The sequence below is a fragment of the Silene latifolia genome, chromosome X, assembly GCF_048544455.1.
Source record: "Silene latifolia isolate original U9 population chromosome X, ASM4854445v1, whole genome shotgun sequence".
NCBI classification, from domain to species: Eukaryota; Viridiplantae; Streptophyta; class Magnoliopsida; order Caryophyllales; family Caryophyllaceae; genus Silene; species Silene latifolia.
The window spans coordinates 120,971,884-120,993,764 of NC_133537.1; the positions used below are offsets into that span (position 1 = coordinate 120,971,884).

General features: G+C 34.3%; 1 protein-coding gene across 1 annotated transcript; it reads left to right on the forward strand.

The window, feature by feature from the left end:
• The first annotated feature begins 11,825 nt into the window (after positions 1-11,825).
• LOC141623569 (eukaryotic translation initiation factor 4B2-like) lies at positions 11,826-18,661 on the forward strand. The gene is made up of 3 exons (XM_074439664.1): positions 11,826-13,133; positions 14,288-14,770; positions 18,339-18,661. Exons 1-3 carry the CDS (start codon positions 11,959-11,961, stop codon positions 18,361-18,363), a joined length of 1,683 nt encoding a protein of 560 aa, XP_074295765.1. The 5' UTR covers positions 11,826-11,958; the 3' UTR covers positions 18,364-18,661.
• The last annotated feature ends 3,220 nt before the right edge of the window (positions 18,662-21,881 follow it).

Consider the following 21,881-nt stretch of genomic DNA (forward strand, 5'->3'; position numbering starts at 1 on the left):
TCTTATTTAATCCCATTACAATAAGATATCAATATTCTCTCTCACAAATGAATTGTTCAATTTTAAGGAATTGATTAACTTGTATCGTCATACAATTAATCAAATTTACTGATAAGGGCATCATCCTTTAGGTGTGACCTTAAGGGATCAATCGACCACCACCGTCCTCTGACGATAACGTCAAACTCTAGCAAGCCAATCGTTACCGATTAATGTTGATCAGTTGACTATATAAATGAATCATCCCTTACGTATTCTTAATATGAGATTTGATTGTGATATTAAATCATGTGATCGCACTATTGTTGAGGACACATATTCCAACAAAAACAAGTTACAAACTGAAACTATAAGAATTTTGAAAGAAAGAGGAAGAGAAAACAAAAGACAAAGAAAGAACAGATACTCGAGGAAGAAGAGGAAAGGCAGCAGCAGAAAAGCAACCTCTGGAAGAGGCGCAGCAAATGCTATGATCCTTCCAGAAGGCGCATCTGCTGATACGTTTCTTCTAGCACGTCTTTCACTGTTGTTTCGAAAAATAGATTTGAAAGAAGGGTTTTGAAAACGGTTTTAAGCATACTTGTGATATAAAATCGTACATTAATTAATACAAAATAAAATAAAATAAATAAAATTGGGATTTACACCCTCAGACTTACATGTTTGACAAAACGAGATTAACTAAGTTGTCGTATTAGTGATTGCTCGACTCGATGTAATATGAAAGTGCCCTCTTAAGAGGATTTAGAACAAATTGATTGAATTGATTAAAGTGTAGTGGTCAAATTGGTAGTCATGCAAACGTGACTGGTACTCAGAATAATCTGAGCTTACGTGGTTAAGTAGATCAAGCACGTAGGCGTCGAAAAGCAAGAGCGCGGTCTTAGAATGCAAAGGGAGAAGAGAAGGGCGGACACTCACGTGAATAATATGTGAGGAGGAGACCTCTATTTATACTAATCACACGGAATAATTATGGAAAAAGTAGGATTAGGAAAGAAATCCGGAGGAAATCTGAAAACTGGAGAAAAAGCAGCCCAGGAAGAGGCGCAGCAGGAACTGCGACCTTTCCAAGAGGCGCAATACCTGCTGCGTTCTCTCTTGGGCAGTTTCCTCATCAACAAGAAAGATTTCCGCGGTTGGTTTTAGGAATTAGGGAAGATGTAGGCTTCCTTATTCCGCAAGATAGATATTTTTGTGATAATAGATAAAATTTAGGAATATTACTCCAGAAAATTACAGAATATTACGACTTGGGTTTAAGACGGTTTAGAAAATGGAAGTTGTTTTTGACCCGGACTTCAAATGAACTCTAATTACTGTCAAAATGACCGTATCGGCGCGTAGATGCCATGAGGTTGACTCGACTGTTTGAGCTCTCACGTGTTGACAAACTTATGAAATGTCATAAATCGCTCCGCATAATTAAATATGCGGACCAATCATCACTGGGTGGTTGGTGGGAGGTGCAGAAACGAGGTGTCTACATGTATGTAATTCATTAAACAACATAGATGGTGACATCGGACCTTGGAGTCGAGTCGTATAGCTAGATGATTCACTTAATTATGTATGTAATTCATTAAACATGTTATTTATATAAAGAGTTACTTAATTATAATTTTGATTCACTGCCTCGCGAAACCGAGATGATGACATCTCCCGATTACCTTGACCGGGGTAAGAAGGGAGTGTTACACCTGACCACATGACGCAGGGTTGCCCTGATACCATTTATAACAATCCAACCAACCAGCGTTGTAACACAACCCCAATAAGATGAGATGCGTGCCTTTGGACTCATTATTTGTCCTCACTTAAGCCCAAAAGCACATGACTTTGTTACTAAGTGGGTGGCTGGAATCCTTTATAAATATATCACAAACCTCTTATTTTTTTTCGATGTTGGACAACTCAATCTCATAACCTTATGGGGTGTTACATGATGTTTTACTTAATCGATCCTTACATTCCAGGCTGAGCGCACGCCATTAATCGATCCTTACATTCCAGGTTGAGTGCACATCATTTGTTGATGTAGTCGATGACAGGTTCATCTTCCCATTGAGTAGTATTTATCAACTCACTCATGCTAATGATATGTCTTGTGTTGTAGAATTTGTTAAGGAATTCATCTTCCATGCGACCCCAGTTGTCAATTGACTCAGAGTCTAGATCTGTGTCCAGTCGAACGTGATTCCCTTGAGTGAACGCATGAACTGTTGTACTAAACGATCACCTTAAGTTCCAGCATTGGTGCATGTCTCGACGAAGTGAGAAATGTGTTACTTTGGGTTCCTCTTGCCGTCTAACTGTTGAAACTTTGGATACTGATAGCCATAAGGCATGCACAGACTGTCAATCCTCTTAGTATAAGGCTTAATGTGCACCCACTACATGTCGAACTATCACCTATCTGACTTTTGATTGTCTTGGCTATAAACTCCTGGAGCTTCTCTTCAATGAAGGTGCCGATTTTATTATTTGGCATTCCACTGTCATCCTCGTCCATATCAGTTTCATCATCCTTGTCAGTATCACCATGCTCGCTCTGGGAATTCTTGTCACGGAGTTCCACCATCTTTTTTTGGAGTTCATCATTTTTTTTGTTCTTTTCTTCATTCTCGTTCATTTTCTTTTCAAGGAGCTTATTCATATTCTGGACTTGCTCCTCAAGAGTGGAGCCACTTATCAGCATGACTGGAGCAGTGGTAGGAGTTGAGGTTTCATTCTTCTTCGGTGACGCCTTGGGTTTACAAGGGGAAGCCTTATTGTCGACCTTAGCACTTCTAGTTTTCCCGCGTGAAGGAGAAGATGCATCAAGGATAGCTGTAGCAGCAGTAGCTATGGCGACGACAGAGATCTTGCGCGGCCTAGTAGGGACGCATGCAGAGCGTAGGCTGGTAGCAGCCTTCTTCGTCATTCCTCTAGTGCAGATGCCAACTGATTGCGCAGTTAGGGATGTAGCAGCAGTGGGAGTACCCGACAGGATAGACATGTTCTTGTTACGGTAGTGGCTGGTACCGTAGTAGAGATGAGAGGTAGAGATTTTCACGTGGGGTTCACCAAAATTTGTAACAAAAAATTTTGTATCACAAAATAAATGTAATACAAAATAAGAGAAACAAATGAATTTTTATTAATATTAGAAAGTTTGTGTGTACAATCTCTAATGTATCCTCTGATTCTAATTAGCCGAAGTAGAGTATGTGTATGCTATCTGTAGAAGAAGCGCGACGTAGTATTTAAAAGACACTTGTAGAGGTTGTATGCACTTTGTAGGAGTTGTCGATTTGTATTCTTGAGAAGGTCACTAGGACTTGTTCTCTCTTGAACGTCGTAACTTGTATTTGAATTTCTTGGGCAAACGGCACAGATTTGGTATGCTTGTTGACTGTTTTCAGAGATGTCTTGTAGAGAGCGTTTATAAAGCTTTTATGTCTTCTTCTCTTGAAAACTTGTGATTATGATTTCTCCCCTCGATATAAATGAGGAGAGTTACTATATTTATAAAGTTTCGGAAGTTGTTATATAAGAAGGTCTCATACTATGAGACCAGTCCCTTAACTACAAGGCCCAAAAATTTAAACAATTTCCAAAAAAAAAAAAGAAAAAAAAAATACAATACCAAGTTACCAACTATCTAAGGTGTAACTGACTAACTACCCTCTACCTCCTCCCACCTTCATCCATGTATGTCGCACATGTACTAACTTCCACTTCAAGCACCACTGCCCATAATCCTTTATCTCCTAACTTTTAACCCAATTCATATGGCCAGGCTAGGAATGACGACCTCCACTATAGCGTCAATCGAGAACTATAGTTCGCTCGTTGTTCCTCTCAGCAAGTATTTATGTCAAGGCCATAAATTTTTTTACTTAAAGTTATGAAACTGGTAGTTACTACACTAAAACCGTACTTTTACAATAATAAAATAAAAGTCTAGGCTAACAACAAGAATTAAAAACTTAAAAAGACTTAAGTTTTCATAATAATTATATGAATTTTTCAAGTTAAAATTACGAGTTTTAAAGTTTAAACTCTTAGAATAATAATTTGCATAAAGATTTTGAGTTCAATTAAACCTCTATTTTTAACTTAAAGTTCTTGGTTTCCAACATAAAACCAAAAATAATTCAAGTTAAAGCTTGTAAATGCTGAATTTTAATCTTAAAATATGGAGTTTTCAAAATTAAATTCCCAACCTAGTTATTGAGTTGTTGGAAGAAAACGTGAATTCAAGTCGTTGTCGTTCTTCGTTTTGTGCGATTGATCGGTGGAGAGGAGGTGTTGATTCGTCGGTTATGGCCTAGGGAAGACAACGTTTAGGAGGGGATCATTGTGGTAGGAAAGTGGATTGCGGTGGAAAGCGTGAGGTTACCGTATTTTATTTGTATAAGATTGTATGGAAGAGGTTTGTAGCAGTATTATATTTAGTTTTGATTTGTTGTTGGGCTAAATCTTTAATTGGGCCCGTCCTATGTTATAGGATGGTCTTATAGGAGAGTTACTCATAAAGTTTTGATTCTCCTTGATAGACTTTAAGGGTTACAGGCCAATTTGTTGGTTTATTAGTAACCTTGACCCAAATTTAGTTCTTTCTGGGTTTAGGTCCTGTTCTTTTGGACTTAAAGTCACTTAATTTAAGTTCACTTCAGATCCTATAAGTTCGATTCGATTCGAGATCCTATAAGTTCGATTCGATTCGAGATCTTATAAGTTCGATTCGAGATCCTATAAGTTCGATTCGATTCGATTCGAGATCCTATAAGTTGATTCGAGATCCTATACCTCACTTAATTTAAGTTCACTTCAAATCCTATAAGTTCGATTCGATTCGATTCGAGATCCTATAAGTTCGATTCGATTCGATTCGGATCCTATAAGTTCAGTTCAGTTCAGATCAGATTAGTTTCAGTCCAAAAGAACAGGGCCTTAGTGACCCGAATAATCAATTTTGTTATCCAAATCGACTCCATATTTCATTTAAACTGGACACAAAACTATATTGAGTTAAAATGTAGTATTAATTTAAAATAATTAATTTATTTTATTTATTCGGCACATTCATAAATTTTCCGTGCCTACAATAACTAGTTTTATCCGGATTTACTTTAATGTAGACACACGTTAGAAAAACTGATATCTTATTTTTATTTACAGTTCGCTAAAATAGAGGCATGTTTGGTACTCAACATATTATAATTAGCAGAAGCAGATTGGTCAAGTAGCTTACAAATGACAGATTTGATTGGCATGTTTGACTAGTATATTACAATTAGCAGAGTTAGTAGAAGTGTTTGGTAATTAGCGAGTTTAGGTTAATAGATTGTTGTATACATGTGTAAATTATAGACAGATTTATTTTTACAATCTACTAAAGTGAATATGCCGGGGAGAGCAGCATATTGGAAAACACTAGATTGGAGCTCAATCTACTTTTTCAATATGTCATTTACCAAACATGTAATTTAGTAGATTGTTGGGTCAAACATGCTAAAAGCCTTAAATATGCTGAAATTTTATCAATCTACTGTTTACCAAACACCTCCAGAATTTTATAAACATATTTTTTGAACATTTCGAGATAGAACAAATAAAGGCAAGGTAATGTCTTAAATCGGTACGAAATTGAAAGAGTATATTTCTCCTTAAATTCGAGATCGAGAGAGGATTTTGAGTTTGTTCACATAATCAATTGTTATTCCTTGTTTGTGTGATGAAAAACAAAAAAATAAAGATTCGTTGCATTAAAACTTTATTATTATTTACAGTTATCTAAAAAAGAAAACTATATTAATCTCTCTCTCTTTCTCTTTTCTCTCTAAAACCCTAGTCTCCAATCAATCAAATCTGGAGCTTTCATCGACTATTGACCGATGGTACCCCCCCCCCCCCCCCCCAAATAGCTTTATTTATCAATTCTTAGTATGAAACTTTATAAATTAACCAATAAAAGTCTCCCTTTTGGTGAGATCCGTTTGTCCGTCTCTATTTTCGGAGTTCTTTCAGTCATTGTCTTTCTAGGTTTTAGCTCTATTGGAAATATAGATAAGAGCGTCTTGGCCGTTCCTCATATAGTGAAGATGTGGAAGATCAGTTTCGTAATGGATCGTTATATGGTATTACATATGTTGTCGATTTTTTGGTTGCACTCAATTTGGTCATATGAAATCGTCCCTCCTCAAGGCTCAAGATTCTATGATCCTCTTGTGAAAAGCTGTTTGCGGCGATATGATAGATGATGTGCTTTGGAGCAATTCAAGTTTACAGATCTTTCTTTGAACGAGATTTTATTTTATTTGGTTCTAGTCGAGTTGTATCCGGTCAAATTTGACACATGGTGTAGACGTTGTATGACTATCTATATCTATATCTATATATATATATATATATATATATATATATATATATATATATATATATATATATATATATATATATATATAAGAGGATTTTTCGAGCGATTCTAAGCTGTCCACATCATCAAAAATCAATTTAGGAAAGTATCATAAATAATATTTTTTGATATAAAAAATAAAGTAAAAAATCTTTTAATTATTATAATATATATTTCCTATATTATATTCAAGTGATTTTTCTAATTTTTATATAAAAACTTTTTACATTTCATTTGAAGAAAAAAGTATCGTTAAAAAAAAATTATGAAAATAGTATAATTAAATTCTTGGTAAAAAAAAATGTTATCATTAGAGTATAGATTTCATATTATTTACACATATTACAGATGATATACTTCTTAGTATTTTATATGTTTCACATTGAACATATATAAATAATAAAATTGTCTCACATCGAAAGATTAGTATAAGGTGGGGTGATCATATGATTATAAATAGAAGGCACCCTTGGAATTTATTTATCAACCCAAAATCTTTTGAGTCTCTCAAGTATCGTCTTAGAGAGTTCTTAAGAGTTTGTATCATTATCTTTACAATTTGATATAAAAAATAATGTGGAGAATGTTTTAATTATTCAATTTAATGAGAATGAAAATATAAAAATGAGTTAGGTATGATTTCATTATAATGGGACCAACTTAGTGAATATTAGTCAAACAATTAAGCGGACAACAGTTGAATAAATCCAAGTATAACAAAGAGCTCATGGTTCAGCTACCATCTTAGCGGAACTCCCAACACACTCATAATAAAATGCTACAAAAACATTTTCTTAAAAGACCCATAGGCTTTAACGGCTTATGTAGTCTTAATGCCAAATTTATTTGTATTTTATTATCAACCCATAATCTTTTCTACTCAAATTTAGTACTTCCTTCTATTCACTATGATGTTCCACATTGGATTTTGAGGAGTTTTTAAGAGAAACTAGGTTTGTGACCCGTGAAATTCACGGGTTTATCTGTTTTAATTTTGTTATTTTTATCTTTTATTTATACTTGTCTGAACAATTAATTGATCCATTTAAAAAATATAGTCTTGGAATACATAAAAGTTAGTCGGTTAGTGTCTTATTTCTTTGACATTTTGGTTTATTTTCAAAACTATATATTGTACTTTAGTTGTTTATTTTGATTAATATACTAATAACATGTGGTTTAAAAAAAATAATTACCTTTAATAAGTCCAGTAATTCATGACAAATGCTTAAGATTACCTTTTAATTAGATTGTATAGATTATGTACTAAATTTTCTATGTGAAAACTTGAATGTCTTTTTGTCATTTAGGCCAATAAAGTTAGTACGTGAAGACGAAAGAGTAAATTAATCCATAATATTAAATTATTGATCCTTTTTTTTTTCTTTTTTTTTGAGAATAATAAATCTCGAAATATAAGGAGTTAAGAAGATATAGAATTATAGAACTTTTTATCTTCTCAATCTGTTAATTCTCATAAATCATGTTTTCTAATAGTAGAATAATTATGAAGTTTAATAAATGATAATCTTAATATATCGTTTATATCAATTTATCAAAAATCCTAAATTTTAAAATTTTGCATAAAAGATAAAATGAGTTAAATGATAGCTTACTATAAATCTCATTGTAATCTCATTTGTGTTATAAGACATACACACAAGATAATATGACATGTACGCATAAGTATTAGACAATAATTTACATTTAGCTATTATCAATACCAAAAGAGATTTTTTTGTCCAACTTGTTAATAAGATTGAGATCCTCGCAACTCCAATTTCATTCTATTAGAGCTATTTTTTGAATAAGAAAATAACACATACCCAAATAAAACATATAGTTAAAAGTTTAAAATAATAATAAAAAAAAAATATGAACTTAAAAACAATTACTCATTCACATTCATGTTGTCAATCTTGTAGTTAGTTTATAACATTGTATTGAGTGTAAAGGAGGGGGGGGGGGAGTATTTGTTTAAGCAATTATAGTATTTCTCTTCTTCATATAATCTCCTTTCTCCAATTAACTATCCTTACAAAAAAATCCATTGAGTGATTAATAACAAATAAAATTGTGGAATTTGATTTATGTAATATTAATTTTATCGTTATTAATTTAAGTTTTCTCTTATCACTCTTCTTCATATAGTCTTCTTTCTCCAATTAACTATCCATACAAAAAAAATACCTTTGAGTGATTAATAACAAATAAAATGGTGAAATTTGATTTATGTAATATTAACCTTATCGTTATTAATTTAAGTTTTATCTTAAATAAGGTAAGAAATAGGCATTGAATTATAAAGATATAAGTATATTTATCTTTGAATAGTTCATCTCCACAAATTTTGATAGTCTCTAAATGAAAACAAAATTACATATATATTAAGGTTAAAAATGTGAAGATTACTTCAAACCAGTCGAACTTAAAAATAAATAAATAAATTATTAATTTAAAAACTTTAATACACTTACCTTGATGATGATACAATGATAAGAAAGATTGTTGACACATATATACAATTCTTTGGGCAATAGGAGTAAAAAAAAATTTGGCTTGAATTTTGGCTCACAAATGTGCCTTCCATAAAACATTTATATAGCCAAATGAGGATGCATTTTATGACTTTTAGACTTTTTTTATTATTATTATCAAAGTTAATATATATATAAATATGTAGAAAGGTTTCATGACTTTTAAGTATTCATTTTCATTATTAGCATATTTATTATAGACATAAATATAGAGTAAATAGAAAGAAATGTAAAAGGTTTTTTTATTCCTTTTTTTTTTTTTTTTTTTTTTTTTACAAAATTCACATTACATGAAAATTGTTTAGGGAGTTATCTTACGAAACTAAAAGAGGTGGATATTTTGCCTTGTCTTTTATTTATAAATTATATTTATAGATTTATTTATTTACCAAATTTAACAAAATTGAGCAAGTTTATTTTAATAAGATTTAAGAGGGTGTTGCACATATAAAAAATTTAAAATTAGAGTGATGTAAATTTTAAATTTTTCGTTTAACCTATTCTAGTTTTAAAAATTAAAATATTAAAATATTAATGTTTAATGTTAAGTATGTTATTATTTGCTCTTAATATTTACAAATTGTTTATTATTTTATAAATGGTGTAAAATTATAATTATGTGATATTTATTTATTGCTTAAAATATTCTAACAATAAACGTAAAAAATTTAAATTTAATATGAATTTATTTTTAATGGTTGTTTAATTTATCTAAAAATTAAAAAAGACAAAGTTAATGTTTGTTATGCTATTTGCATTTAATGGTTCAATTTTTTTTCTTTTTAAATAAGAAATAATGACATGGCTTTCTATAATTGGTGACATGGAATTTTGGTTATGCAAGGTGGCATTGTCTACGTGGCTTTTAAGGTTTACCCTTTTAATAATATTTATAGATGAGATTTGTGGTGGTGGAATATGAAGGAAATGGAAAGTAAGAGAGAAAATGTGGGATCACAAGTCTTAAGAACCACAAATTATGCACTAATAAGGAAAGTGGAAGATTTTAGTGAATTTGTTGTTTTAGAAAATGTGGAAGATGTTAGAGAATAGGAGGGAGTAGTTTAGCAATAAGTTATTTTTTTTTATTTTTTAAGAAAATTTTTAAATAACGAACATACATCAGTAGTATACTTATTATATAAGAGACTTTAAAAATAACGTTACATAATGTTAATTTTTCATGTTACTTTTTCAAGTTTTAACATTTTTTTTTTCATCTAGAGAGTCCAACTCTTAAAAACTACTTAATATTTATAAGAAAAAAAATGTTAATTTTATACGTAAGAAATACTTTGGACTTTAAATAAAATTAGTTTGTTAACAGTAAGATAAAATTGCACAAATGTTACCTATATACGTGCGAAAAACTTTAGACTCTAAATAAAATTAGTTTGTTAGTATTTGCTCTTATTAATCGATTGGGTGTTGAACCTACGAATGTTAACATATAGTATTTGCTCATATTATTAAATATAACTACTATTAGATATAATGAATAGCAATTATCCGTATTTCGGGATTCGGTTTGGATATCGAGCTAGGTGTGAAAAAGATGGTGTATTTCTTAGCATGTTATTTGTCCTACATTAAAAAATAATGGAGGTGTTGTGAATGTACTACGTATAAATATTAGAATTGTCACACATTGAAAGATTAGCATAAGGTAGAGCGATATTATGATTATAAATAGAAGTCATCCTTGAAACTTGGGAATCATCCCAAAATCTTTTAAGTCACTCAACTATTGTGAAAGAGAGCTCTTAAGAGTTTCTATTATTATATTAACAGTTAAAATTAAAATTTAACAAACTATAATTTTGTTGTCACTAAATTGTATGTTTGCTTATAGTGGCCAAAAACATAGACGAGTTTATCTTTTAAGCCTTTACGGTGGAATGATAGCAATAAGATGATCATAGGAGTATACATTACATGTGCTTTGTGAAAGAAATAACATAAAAATGAACTCTGTGTATCAGTAATTAAAAGATTAATTATTACTCCTCCTATTCACTATATTCTTCCCCTTTACTTTTTGCACAAGAAATAAGAAAGTGAATTTGGACCACACAAACACAATACCCCACATGCCATTGAATTTGGATCACACAAATCAACCCAAAAAAGGAAATAGGGGAGAAAACCCGAATAACCGAATAAGGAAATAGGGAAGAAAACCCTGAATAGGAGGGAGTATTATTATTATGTAGGACGATTTTATTAATTGAACAAAAAAAATTGAAATGACTAATTTAAAAGCATGGCATGTGTAAGTAAATTGTCCATATTTGAAGGGTAGGTATATGGTTCAAACAAAATATATAATTAATAGTTTAAATTTGCTTTATTTTTCTTCACAAAATATAGCAAATGTAAACTATTCATTAATTTCACTCATGTCTTTATATTAATCATAAGGGCTATCAAAACGGCCTGATTCCCTTACACTTGTGATGATTAAGACTTAATAAATTTTGCTAGTATTCGAGATATTAAAGCTTTAGATGCTACTTAATGCTTAGAATCAAGTACATATCAAAAGACCATAAGGGATTAGAATATTTCATTTTTTTTAGAATTATGTGACACCCGAATTTGAACTTCGAAACATCTATTCGATAATATTCTATAACTTAGTTTTAAAATAATCAAGGTCAATAACCCGTACGAAATACGGGCTTTTAAACTAGTTAATTAATGAATTGATCTTTTCTTTTAAAAAAAAAAACTATATTAATTTGATTCATCGTAATGAAAGTTTTTATAATTATTAATAATGCATAACTAAAGATATTCACGTTGTAAAACGCCCCTCAACTATCTTTGATTTAGATGAGAGAGGGTATTATATTTTTAAAAAATATCAAGGGGAAAAAATAAACCGAAGAAAATCACCGACTAACCCCATTTTCATCATCTCTCTCAAAAAAAAAAAACGTCTGCCATCAGATCTTTCTTCTTGATAACATTTCGACTTCTCATTTTCTCCTCACAAACATCATCATCATCATCATCATGTCGTCTAAACCATGGGGCGGCACCGGTACCGGCATCGGTTCATGGGCCGCCGACGCCGAGTTAGCCGAAGCTGAAGAACAACAAGCCGCCGCCACGGCCGCCGCCAACCCTCAGAGTTTCCCCAGCCTCAAAGAGTCCGTTACCACCAAACCCAAGAAGAAAAAGATGACCCTTTCTGAGTTCTATTCTCAACCCGGATCCGGATCCGCTACTTCCAACACCCGTTTGACCCCTGACGAGATGTTCAGTCTTCCTACGGGTCCCAAACTTCGTTCTCCTGATGAGTATGTCCCCGGTGGGTCCCGATTGGGTGGCGGATTTAGTAACTACGGCGGCGGCAGCCGCGATGGTCCATCTCAGGGCCGACGTGGCGGGTTCGATGGTGGGTTCCGCAGAGGGGATTATGACTCGGCGCCTCCACCTCCTCCGTCTAGGGCTGATGAGGTTGACGACTGGGGCGCCATGAAACGCAGCGTTCCGATGGAAAGGGAAAGGGAAAGGGAAAGGGAGAGAGATAGAGATAGGGGTTCTTCTTCATCCAGGTATGGTGCGTTGGGAGGTGGGTCCCGCGCTGATGAGGTGGACAATTGGAGTTTTGAGAAGAAACCGTTGCCTTTGTCTGGGTCAATGGCCCCTTCTAGATCGAATACGTTTGGATCCGGGAATAGGGATTCCGGGTCGGAGTGGAGGAGGGATGAGCCGCCACCCGCGGGTCGCCCCAGGTTGGTGTTGGAGCCCAGGCGTACTAGTATTACTACTACGAATAATAACAGTAGTAATGAAGGGGGTGTGAATGGTGATGGTAAAGAAGAGGATGGGGTAGTGATGGTCAAGGTTAATAAGGGGAATCCATTCGGGGCGGCTAGGCCTAGAGAGGAGGTGTTGGCTGATAAGGGTTTGGATTGGAAGAAGATGGATTCTGATATCGAGGCTAAGAAGGCTAGTGTTGCTGGTGGGAGTAGGCCTTCAAGTTCCCAAGGAAGCCGCCCTACCAGTTCGCAGTCTAATAGGTCGGAGAGTGTTGCTATTGGTGGTGGTGGTGGAGTGGAAGTGAAGGCGAGGCCAAAGGTGAATCCTTTTGGGGATGCTAAGCCTAGGGAGGTTTTGCTTGAGCAAAAGGGTTTGGACTGGAGGAAGATTGATCTTCAGTTGGAGCAGCGTCGTGTTGATCGGTCTGTCGCTTTTCATCCCATAATGATATTCATATTGTTGTTTTTTCATCATTTCATGCCAAGGAAAATGCTTTGTGTTTGATTAAGTGCTCAATTTTTGTTTTGAATTTTGTTTAGGGTTGGTTTATATTAGCTTTGTGCTGAGTTTCTTGTGTGTAGTGTTGACAATGTAGGTAACGTTCTTTGGGTTTTCTTTGCTACCTCAAGTGCCAAGGTTTCAGCTTTGGTGATTATGTGTTTTGCTGGTAAATGGGCAGTTTGAAACCGTTGAAAAAAGTTAAGAGGTAGTATGATAGAGGTTAGAGAATAAATCATGCACATCAAGTTCTATTTATTATAGAAAGTGGGAGTCATGATGATTATCGTCACTAAGGACTTGTTTGGTTGACATAAGGGAACTAAAGTTCCCGGGAACTTCAAGTTCACATGAATTTCCAATTCATGTGAATTCCCAAAAAGTGTTTGGTTTGCATGTGGGAAGTTAATTCATGTGGGAAGTTTCAATGACCAAGGGGGGACTTGGTGAGTGACTTCCCACATAATGGAGGAAGTAGATTCATGTGGGAACTTCTACTTCTCATGATTTTGGCAACCAAACAACATCATGGTTTTACACTTCCTAGGAAGTTTAAGATCCCATGATTTTAATGGGCAACCAAACAAGCCCTAATTGTTGTGTATTTATAGCTCCTAGCTAGTTTGGAATTCCTATAGAAAAGCTGGTTTTGAATCATGAGTTACAAGTTTCTGGTATTGTGAGTCCAATTTTGCCTTGGTAGGTGGTACTTGTACATAAACAAAAGTAGAAGAGGTTTCTTCCCTCATGGATGACCTAATAGTGTAATGTCCTTATTTTATGCTGTAGACTGCCCTTGCATTGTAAATATAGGATTAAGGGATGATAAGGGATAATTTAATCTTATCCTTCTAGCTTTTGCCTTTCTGATTGATATATGTAAGCATAGTATTTTGGGGTGACATTGGGTGATTTACTAAAGCGCTACAGCAAGCATATTGTCTTCTGATGACATTGGCTTGACATTTCCAATGATGCATTGTTCAGTGATGATGCATGAAAGCATGCGTGTTTGTAGAGCCTAAGGCTTTTGGATGGCCTTTTTTTGCTTAACCAGTTTATTATACAATTGCTGCAGGCCTGAGACGGAGGAAGAAAAGACTTTCAAGGAGGAAATTGAGATTTTAAAGAAAGATCTTGAGAATGCGGGTAAGGATGTTCCAGATGGTTCAGGAGTTGAAGAAGCCAACCTACGTGGGCTAATAGAGAGCAAGGAAAGGAATTTGGAAATTCTAATCAGAGAACTAGATGACAAAGTTCGATTTGGTCAAAAGCCTGTTGAGAGGCCGGGCTCTGGTGCAGGCAGACCAGGCTCCGGAGCTGGTAGGCCAAGCTCCGGAGCTGGTAGGCCGGGTTCTGGCGCTGGGAGATACATGGGGTTCCAAGAGAGACCTCCCCCTCGGTCTGAAACATTTAATGATTACCGGGGTGCAGAAACAATGGACAGGCCAAGGTCACGTGGCACAGGAGATAATATATGGACAAGACCTGGCGAAGATAGAAGAGGAGGTTTCCAAGGAAACAGAGATAGAGGATTTGTGGGCAATAGAGACTTCAACAGGTAATTTATTATCCTGCAACTGACAGTTGAGCTGTATAATGTGTGTGTTTGTTGCAACTTGCAAACTGATTATTGCCTACCTTTGCGTGGGATTATTGCTTCCTTCTATGGTTACCTGGCTTACGCCCATTTGCACATACTGGTACTGAAGATTCGAAGTATTTATATGAGACGGTCTTACACGTGAAACCAACTCGTTAATCATATACTGAGTAATTAATTAAACAATACTTTAAATATTTAGCAGGTCTTGTTGTTGAGTTGGTCTCATACAAGATTCATTGAAAATCTATGCATTGTGCTTTGAAGTTTGAATGGTAGATGAATAGTTTGACGGTGGATGTAACTGTTTTTCTTCTTTTTTCTATTACCCTACTTGGTGCTCTCTTTGGAGGCGCTGGGGTAATGATAGTGATAATGAGGAATGTCGACTCTATTTCACTTGCCGAAAGGCAGTTTGGTTGCTTTATTTAACTTCGCTTGAGGTTTCTTTGCCCTAATAATTGCTGCACATTACTTTGCCATGTTGCACTTGCTACAATTTTTGCTCATGGAGAGAGTTCATGTACTGCTAGTGAAGTCCATTGTAAAACTTTTGGCCAGTGAGTAGTTTTGGACATTTCAGGTGCCCGTGTTTGTCGGCGTCTGGGTTTCTGCTGACATTAGGCGTCTTGAATAAGGGATGAGCAGCTACATAAGTGATTGCAAGGATGAACCTCTATGTGTAACTTGAATGAACAAGCCACGTCATCGTAACGTTACCATTAGAGAATATTAGATATATTAAGATATTAGGAAAGATATTATTATGCGTATCATAATAATATCCTATAGAATATTTAGTAATATTTTCGATGATACCCATAATAATATCTTTCCTAATATCTTAGTACATCTAATATTCTCTAATAGTTACCCCTTCTCTCATGGTTCTCGATTTTTAAGTTTCTGTACAATGTATTCCAAGGTTCATCTTTTGCCTAACGTGCCCAATTTCCTAACTCTCCGCTACAACTTCTGGTCTAAGTAGCTATGATGTCAAGTTTTCCCCACCGCAGCTCTACATACCGAAAACCCTACCCTAGCCACAACCCGCCGAAACCCTCCCCCACCCACGCAACCTCCTTCCATACACCTGAAAAACCTATCCCACCCTTAAAAAACGTAACTCGATCCACCCACTGTAACACAGCCCTAACTGACGAAAGGCCCGTTGTACACCTACCTAAGAACCCTTGAAAACCCATAATCTCTCCTCCCCACGAAAGTTTACTCCCACCCTCACCTTTAGGGTCCTACCGAAGTCGCTGATGGTCTTGCTAGTGGCTCCATTGCCTCTGGTTCACTTTTGAATGGTGTCGTGGTGTTTTATATCAACTTCTGTTTTCCTCTTTTCAGAGTGGTGCTGGTGTTAGGTACCATAAGTTGGAGCATGAGAGTGGTAGGTTAGGATTAGGTTGGTGTTAGGCATGGTGGGTTGAGGGTGGTAGGCTGAGTATGGTGGAAGCAGGAAACTAATGTTTGGACTTTAAACATAAAATATAATTAGATTATGTTTGTTAAGAGAGTTTAATATTGAAAATTAGGGTAGTTGGTTAGGTGATAATATTGATACTGTTGTAACATGTCAGAAAAAGTGGAATTTTGGGCAAAAATACAAACCTTAGGGGTACAACATTCTCAAAAATATAAAATTTGGTTCCATGGTAGAAGTGGCAACCTCAGGGGTGCCTTGTGAATACTCTTTTTTTCTTTTTTTTTTAAAATAAATAAATTAAAAACTCGACTTCACTGTAACTATGGTGCTCAGACTCGCCACTTTCGCCGGAGTACCCATGTCCGTACGACCCGACATGGATACCGACACGGAATTCGTGTCCGGTCGGCAACAAGAGAAATGGACACTTCGGTAGTTCGGAGAAGCAGTCCGAAGGAGAAGAATTTGCGTACCTGGTGATCTTGGATACGACATATTTAGGTTTCCGACGTCGAGTAGGTGTTGGGCATGGCAGACGGCGGTGTTATAGTCGTGCTTGCTTTATTGTTCTTTTTCTAGTTTCAATCCTTATTTGTTTAATTTAATTGTTTGATACTTAGGTTCTCAATTCTCAATGCATATGGTGTCCTTTTAACTCTCTTTTTACAACTTTATTTACACGTGTTCCAACTTTTTTGTATTCTTTTGACTTTTCAAAGCTTATTCTTCATTACTATTAAATGTCCATTCAGTCAAGTGTGTAGTTGGACATTGGAACTCCCGGTTTATTTTTATTTCTATAAAAAACTAAATATGAAATGGATGCGTTGACCGTGTCCAAATATAAAAATTGGATACGTTGACCGTGTCCAAAAGTTGTCGTGTCCACTAATTAATCGTGTCCTCGTGTCCTTAATTTTATGGCTTCAAGTGTCGGACACAAGGATTCGTACCCATATCCGTACATCGTACCCGAGTTCGAGTACCATAGCACTGTAATGCTCATACATGGCAATCTAAGAGTTAGAAGTCAATATGTCAGGATTCGTAATGCATACAGATGCCATTTGAATTTCCAAAACTTCATGTTATGTGTCATTTTTTTTTTTTTTTTTTTTTTTTTTTTGTGTGTCAAGACTACCTTATATTTAGGGGTATTTGTAAAAAGACAATTTGAAATTGTAGATTTGGTCAGTTTTCCAGCATTAATCTCGCCGGATCTCCAACATAGGTAGTTATTGACCAAAAAGAAGAAAACAAAGGTAGTTGAAAACAATAAAAATAATATAAGGTAGTTTTTGACAAAAAAAAAACGTCATTTAACCTCTCAACAGTGCTTATTCTTGGCATTTGGTCATTGTGGTTCGTTTTCTTCGCCTGCTATCTTACTATCTGCTGAGTATTAGGCTGTTAACAGCTTAGTGCATTTAAAGTCAGGGGGCTCTTATGCTCTGTAAGTTGTAAAGCGATTGGTGTCTATTCTATTATGACAAGTTGAGACTTGTTAAGTGAAACACTTGATACAGTCCATTTTTCTAATATCCTTATTTGTCTTACACACTGGAGTATCAAAACAATTGGGATTAGATTCCCCCCCCCCCCCCCCATAATTGTTTTTGGGGGTCAAAGACCACCAGATTGACGGATTGGTGGATTTTACTTTCAAGACACCCATGCACCTTAGGGGAGAGCTTGTGTTCCAGCACGCTCAGCCGATTCTCGAACTAGATCATCTGTACTGGATCAGAGTTTGTCGGTGGTTTTTATATTTGAATCCAGTAGCATTCTACTAAAACTCTGTTCTCTGTGCCGAACCGAACATTAAACCATCCAATGCTGTTTAGAGGGTGCATGGTGGGTTATAAGGCTAAAGCTTAAGGAACTGACATAAGTTGTAGGGAATATGGCGCTCCATCAGCATCAGTTTCTGGCTCTCTGCGTGGCTTTTAGAAATGAACACTTCCTAGTCTTTGTATGATGTTACCAGTTTCTACTAGATACCTGTCGATACTTCCTGTCTGAAATTAACGGCATTTGTGCAAAATTATCTGAAGTTTTACTGATATCTGCTTCAATTTTGTTTATTTACAGGTCTACGTCGAGAGAGCGATGGTGAATGAAATTAATTTTTTTGCGGTTCTATAATACTTGGTGTGGATTCTTCGGAACTCTAAACTGGGAAGCAATAGATGACTATGATGACCCTCTTTTGTTAAATTGTTTCATCGGCTGTTTTGTCAAATTGTTTTAACGTTTTAGTTGTCGTACTAATAGTGATGACCCTCTTTTGTTAAATTGTTGAATTTGATACCTTGTAAAATTGCCATTTTTTGGTCGTCGTGTTGGGAGGCAAGGATCATGTATTGTTGTTAGACCCAATTGTTAATGGAACATTGTATGTTATTCTTCTTTCATCTGTTTTTTCATTGTTGCTTATCGCCTTACATATGAGTTAGGATCCTCTTTCGTTTCCAAGTCCAATCAATTAATTTGATTGATCTTAATGATAACATTGATTGGAACAACGGGATCCTGTCTCTAACCCTAGCCCACCCATTTCTCACAGGATCTCATTTTGGACTGTTATAACCTTGTAACGATCTCTTTTCCTTCCATGCAATTAGTTTGGCAACCTTTGTGTGGTCCAAATTCAATTGTTTGTGCGGTAGTGTTTTTGTGTGATCCAAATTTATTTCCTTAATTCGTGTGTTCAAAAGAAAAGGGAACAAAACATGGATTATAAGGGAATACTAAGAACTAGTGTAGTTCCCGTGCTATAGCACGGTACTTTTTAGATTCATTTTATAAAGAAATATTATCAATTAAATTATTTGCATAAATAAAGTATACTTTTAATTTAATGTTATAAATCTACTAAATATAATATTAATAAGAGGTTGAAAAAAAAGTTTACTACCATAAGAAGACATTTTAAGTTAAGTTATTTTTTTACTATTAAAAATAATACAATAATTTTATACCATTACATGCAACTAATTTATGACATTAATAGTACAATTATTAAGTTAGTTGTATAATTTTATTAAAACGTGTATTGACCTTAAAATGAAAAGCAGTAAAAACTATTCATCGCGTCGAAAAAGACGATTTACGAATTATTAAAATAATGTTTTCACTTTTTATTTCTAATAGAAAATACATAAGTGTTTTTACATCCTTCAAAAAATAGTCCATATTACTAAGACAAAAATTTACATAATAAATAACTGATGATTTCTACAAAAGAGATAATAAATAAATATAATATAAATTTAAATTTATACGAAATTAAGTTCACTCATCTAGCTTATAATATGATATGTAGAGTCCAAAATTATGGCCTATTAATAACTTTTACTTTGATAGATGAGATAGAAAAAGTGGGCTACGTATAAAGTCCATAATTTATAATCCATCAAATCTTGTTGTGTTAGTAATATCCAGAAAAACAGGCCCAATTAAGAAAAAGTCTCTTTTGGCGGGAAAACTAAGAGAATTTTTATTCTCTTAGTAGTAGGGGGATTGAGGTTTTATAGGCCCACAAAAAATGTTGACCGCACTGAAGTACTTCGTATGAATAGTATAGTGCGCTTCTTGTGTCCATTCAAGATCGTGGACATTCGTGGTTACCTGACTTACCTCCTTTCATTTTCTCCACAAAACATATTACTCTATTGCTTTTTGCTATATAGTGACTTGTTCTAAGGTGAAACATTGCCTACCATGTTTGGAAATACATAATTTGAATTGAATTAATTTTGTAGAATCTTAGAGTTTGGAATCGAAATTGGATAGTTATTTTCTAATTAAAATTTGAGTCTCAAATTTTTATCCCATAATAATCAATTTGATTCTATCACTATATCTCTAATAGATGCCAAATAGTTTACTTTTTTTGGATTTTAAAAAAATGTAATTTAATATTACTTTTTATTTAAATACTAGTTGGAAAGCCCGTGCGATGCACGGAGCTCCCATTAGAATTCTCTGTAAAAATATATTCTTAAGTTGATAAAAAAAAAAGTCCAGCAATGTTGAATCAATAATTTAAAAAAAATTTGTAGTTCGTGTACGTAGTTGTCTAGTTAATCACCGATAAATTATTAGTGTTTTTAGCATAAAAGTTTTGCCCTTCAGTATTATAACATCAAGATTACTTATATTATGTAGTTAACTTTTTCATTGTCACAGGCACATCAGGTTTTTAGTTAAATACAAAACGATATATATATATATATAGAGAGAGTCGGGATCCGGTGAGAACTCCTAAATATTTGAGGATTGAGGATTAGTGAATACAATATCACGGGTTCTTCAATACAATATCACGAAAAAATAAGACTTGTCCAAAAAAAAATTTTTTTGAAAAATTTTTTTTTTTTTTTTTTTTTTTTGCTCAGCTGTTTTTTTCGTGTGATATTGTTTCGAATAACCTGTGATATTGTATTGAGCAACCTGTGATATTGTAATGAAATCCTCAATCCTAAAAAAGATAGTGTATACTCACATGATCCCATTCCTATATATGGTCTACATAAAACTAAGAGTATTTGATCTTACAACATAAAACTAAGAGTATTTGATCTTTATAAACTTCTCGCAAAATAAAATCCAAACTGAATTCAAATATAATTAGTAGTCTAAACAACAATCAATCAAAAATATATGTGATTCTATTACATAAAATGTAAGGGGCAACTAGTAGTATCATATGTGACAACATCAGATAGTAGTTTATGGCATCATCAAAATCGTTGGGTTACCAAATTAGTATTTTAGGGCATCGCTGAAATGTTGGTTTACATTACTATGGTCTAGTAATAAAAAACTATTAAATTTAACAAAAAGTCAAACCCTGTTGAAAATGGAGGGAAACAAAATTCCGGGGGTTGTTTTAGATGAGGCTCGATTAATCATCAGTTTTATAGCAAAAACACAACGAAAGCGTTATGGCATTTTGTATTATCTATATCAGTTGTATAACATTCAGAGATATAGTTGGATTATAAAGTTATCGTTCTTATTGTGATAATACGGTTTTCTGGTCCTTAGTTACTCGGTAGAGTAGGTAGTACTCGACCGAGTAAGTCGTCGTGTGACTTCTGGCCAGGTTACTGTCCAGGAGCACTCGGCCGAGTAGTGAGATACTCGGCCGAGTACCCCAGGTACTCGACCGAGTACCCAGTCTGACGGCATTAATTTTCGCGGTTTTGATTAAAATGATTAGAGAAGTATAAATAGCGGGTTGAGCAGTTTCTAAATCATTATTTTACAAAACTTAACGACGCTCTAAACTCCTCTAATCATCTTCATCATTTCCTAAGACAAGGTTGATCGATTGTGAGCTTTTGGATCTCGTGTTCCGTGTCGATTGTGTTTGTAAGTCTCTAGTATTCCTAATCAGTTTATTACTGTTATTGTTAGAATTTGTGCAAACCCCAATTTGGGTTAATTTGGAGGAATGGTTTATAGTGATGGTATGTGATTATTGTGTGTAGGTGACGGTGTCATGGAGAATTGCTATTGTTGCTTGTGTGTGCTGGGATTGCAAAAGGTAGGGTTTCCATACTCAGTTGACTGTATAATTAAGTATAAGATGGTGATTATGTTTACTGGCATGATTACTTTTATTGT

Coding starts and splice junctions, on each gene's coding strand:
- LOC141623569 (XM_074439664.1), top strand. CDS start 11,959: ATGTCGTCTAAACCATGGGGCGGCACCGGTACCGGCATCGGTTCATGG. Junction 13,134..14,287: donor GAGCAGCGTCGTGTTGATCG/GTCTGTCGCTTT, acceptor CAATTGCTGCAG/GCCTGAGACGGAGGAAGAAA. Junction 14,771..18,338: donor GGCAATAGAGACTTCAACAG/GTAATTTATTAT, acceptor GTTTATTTACAG/GTCTACGTCGAGAGAGCGAT.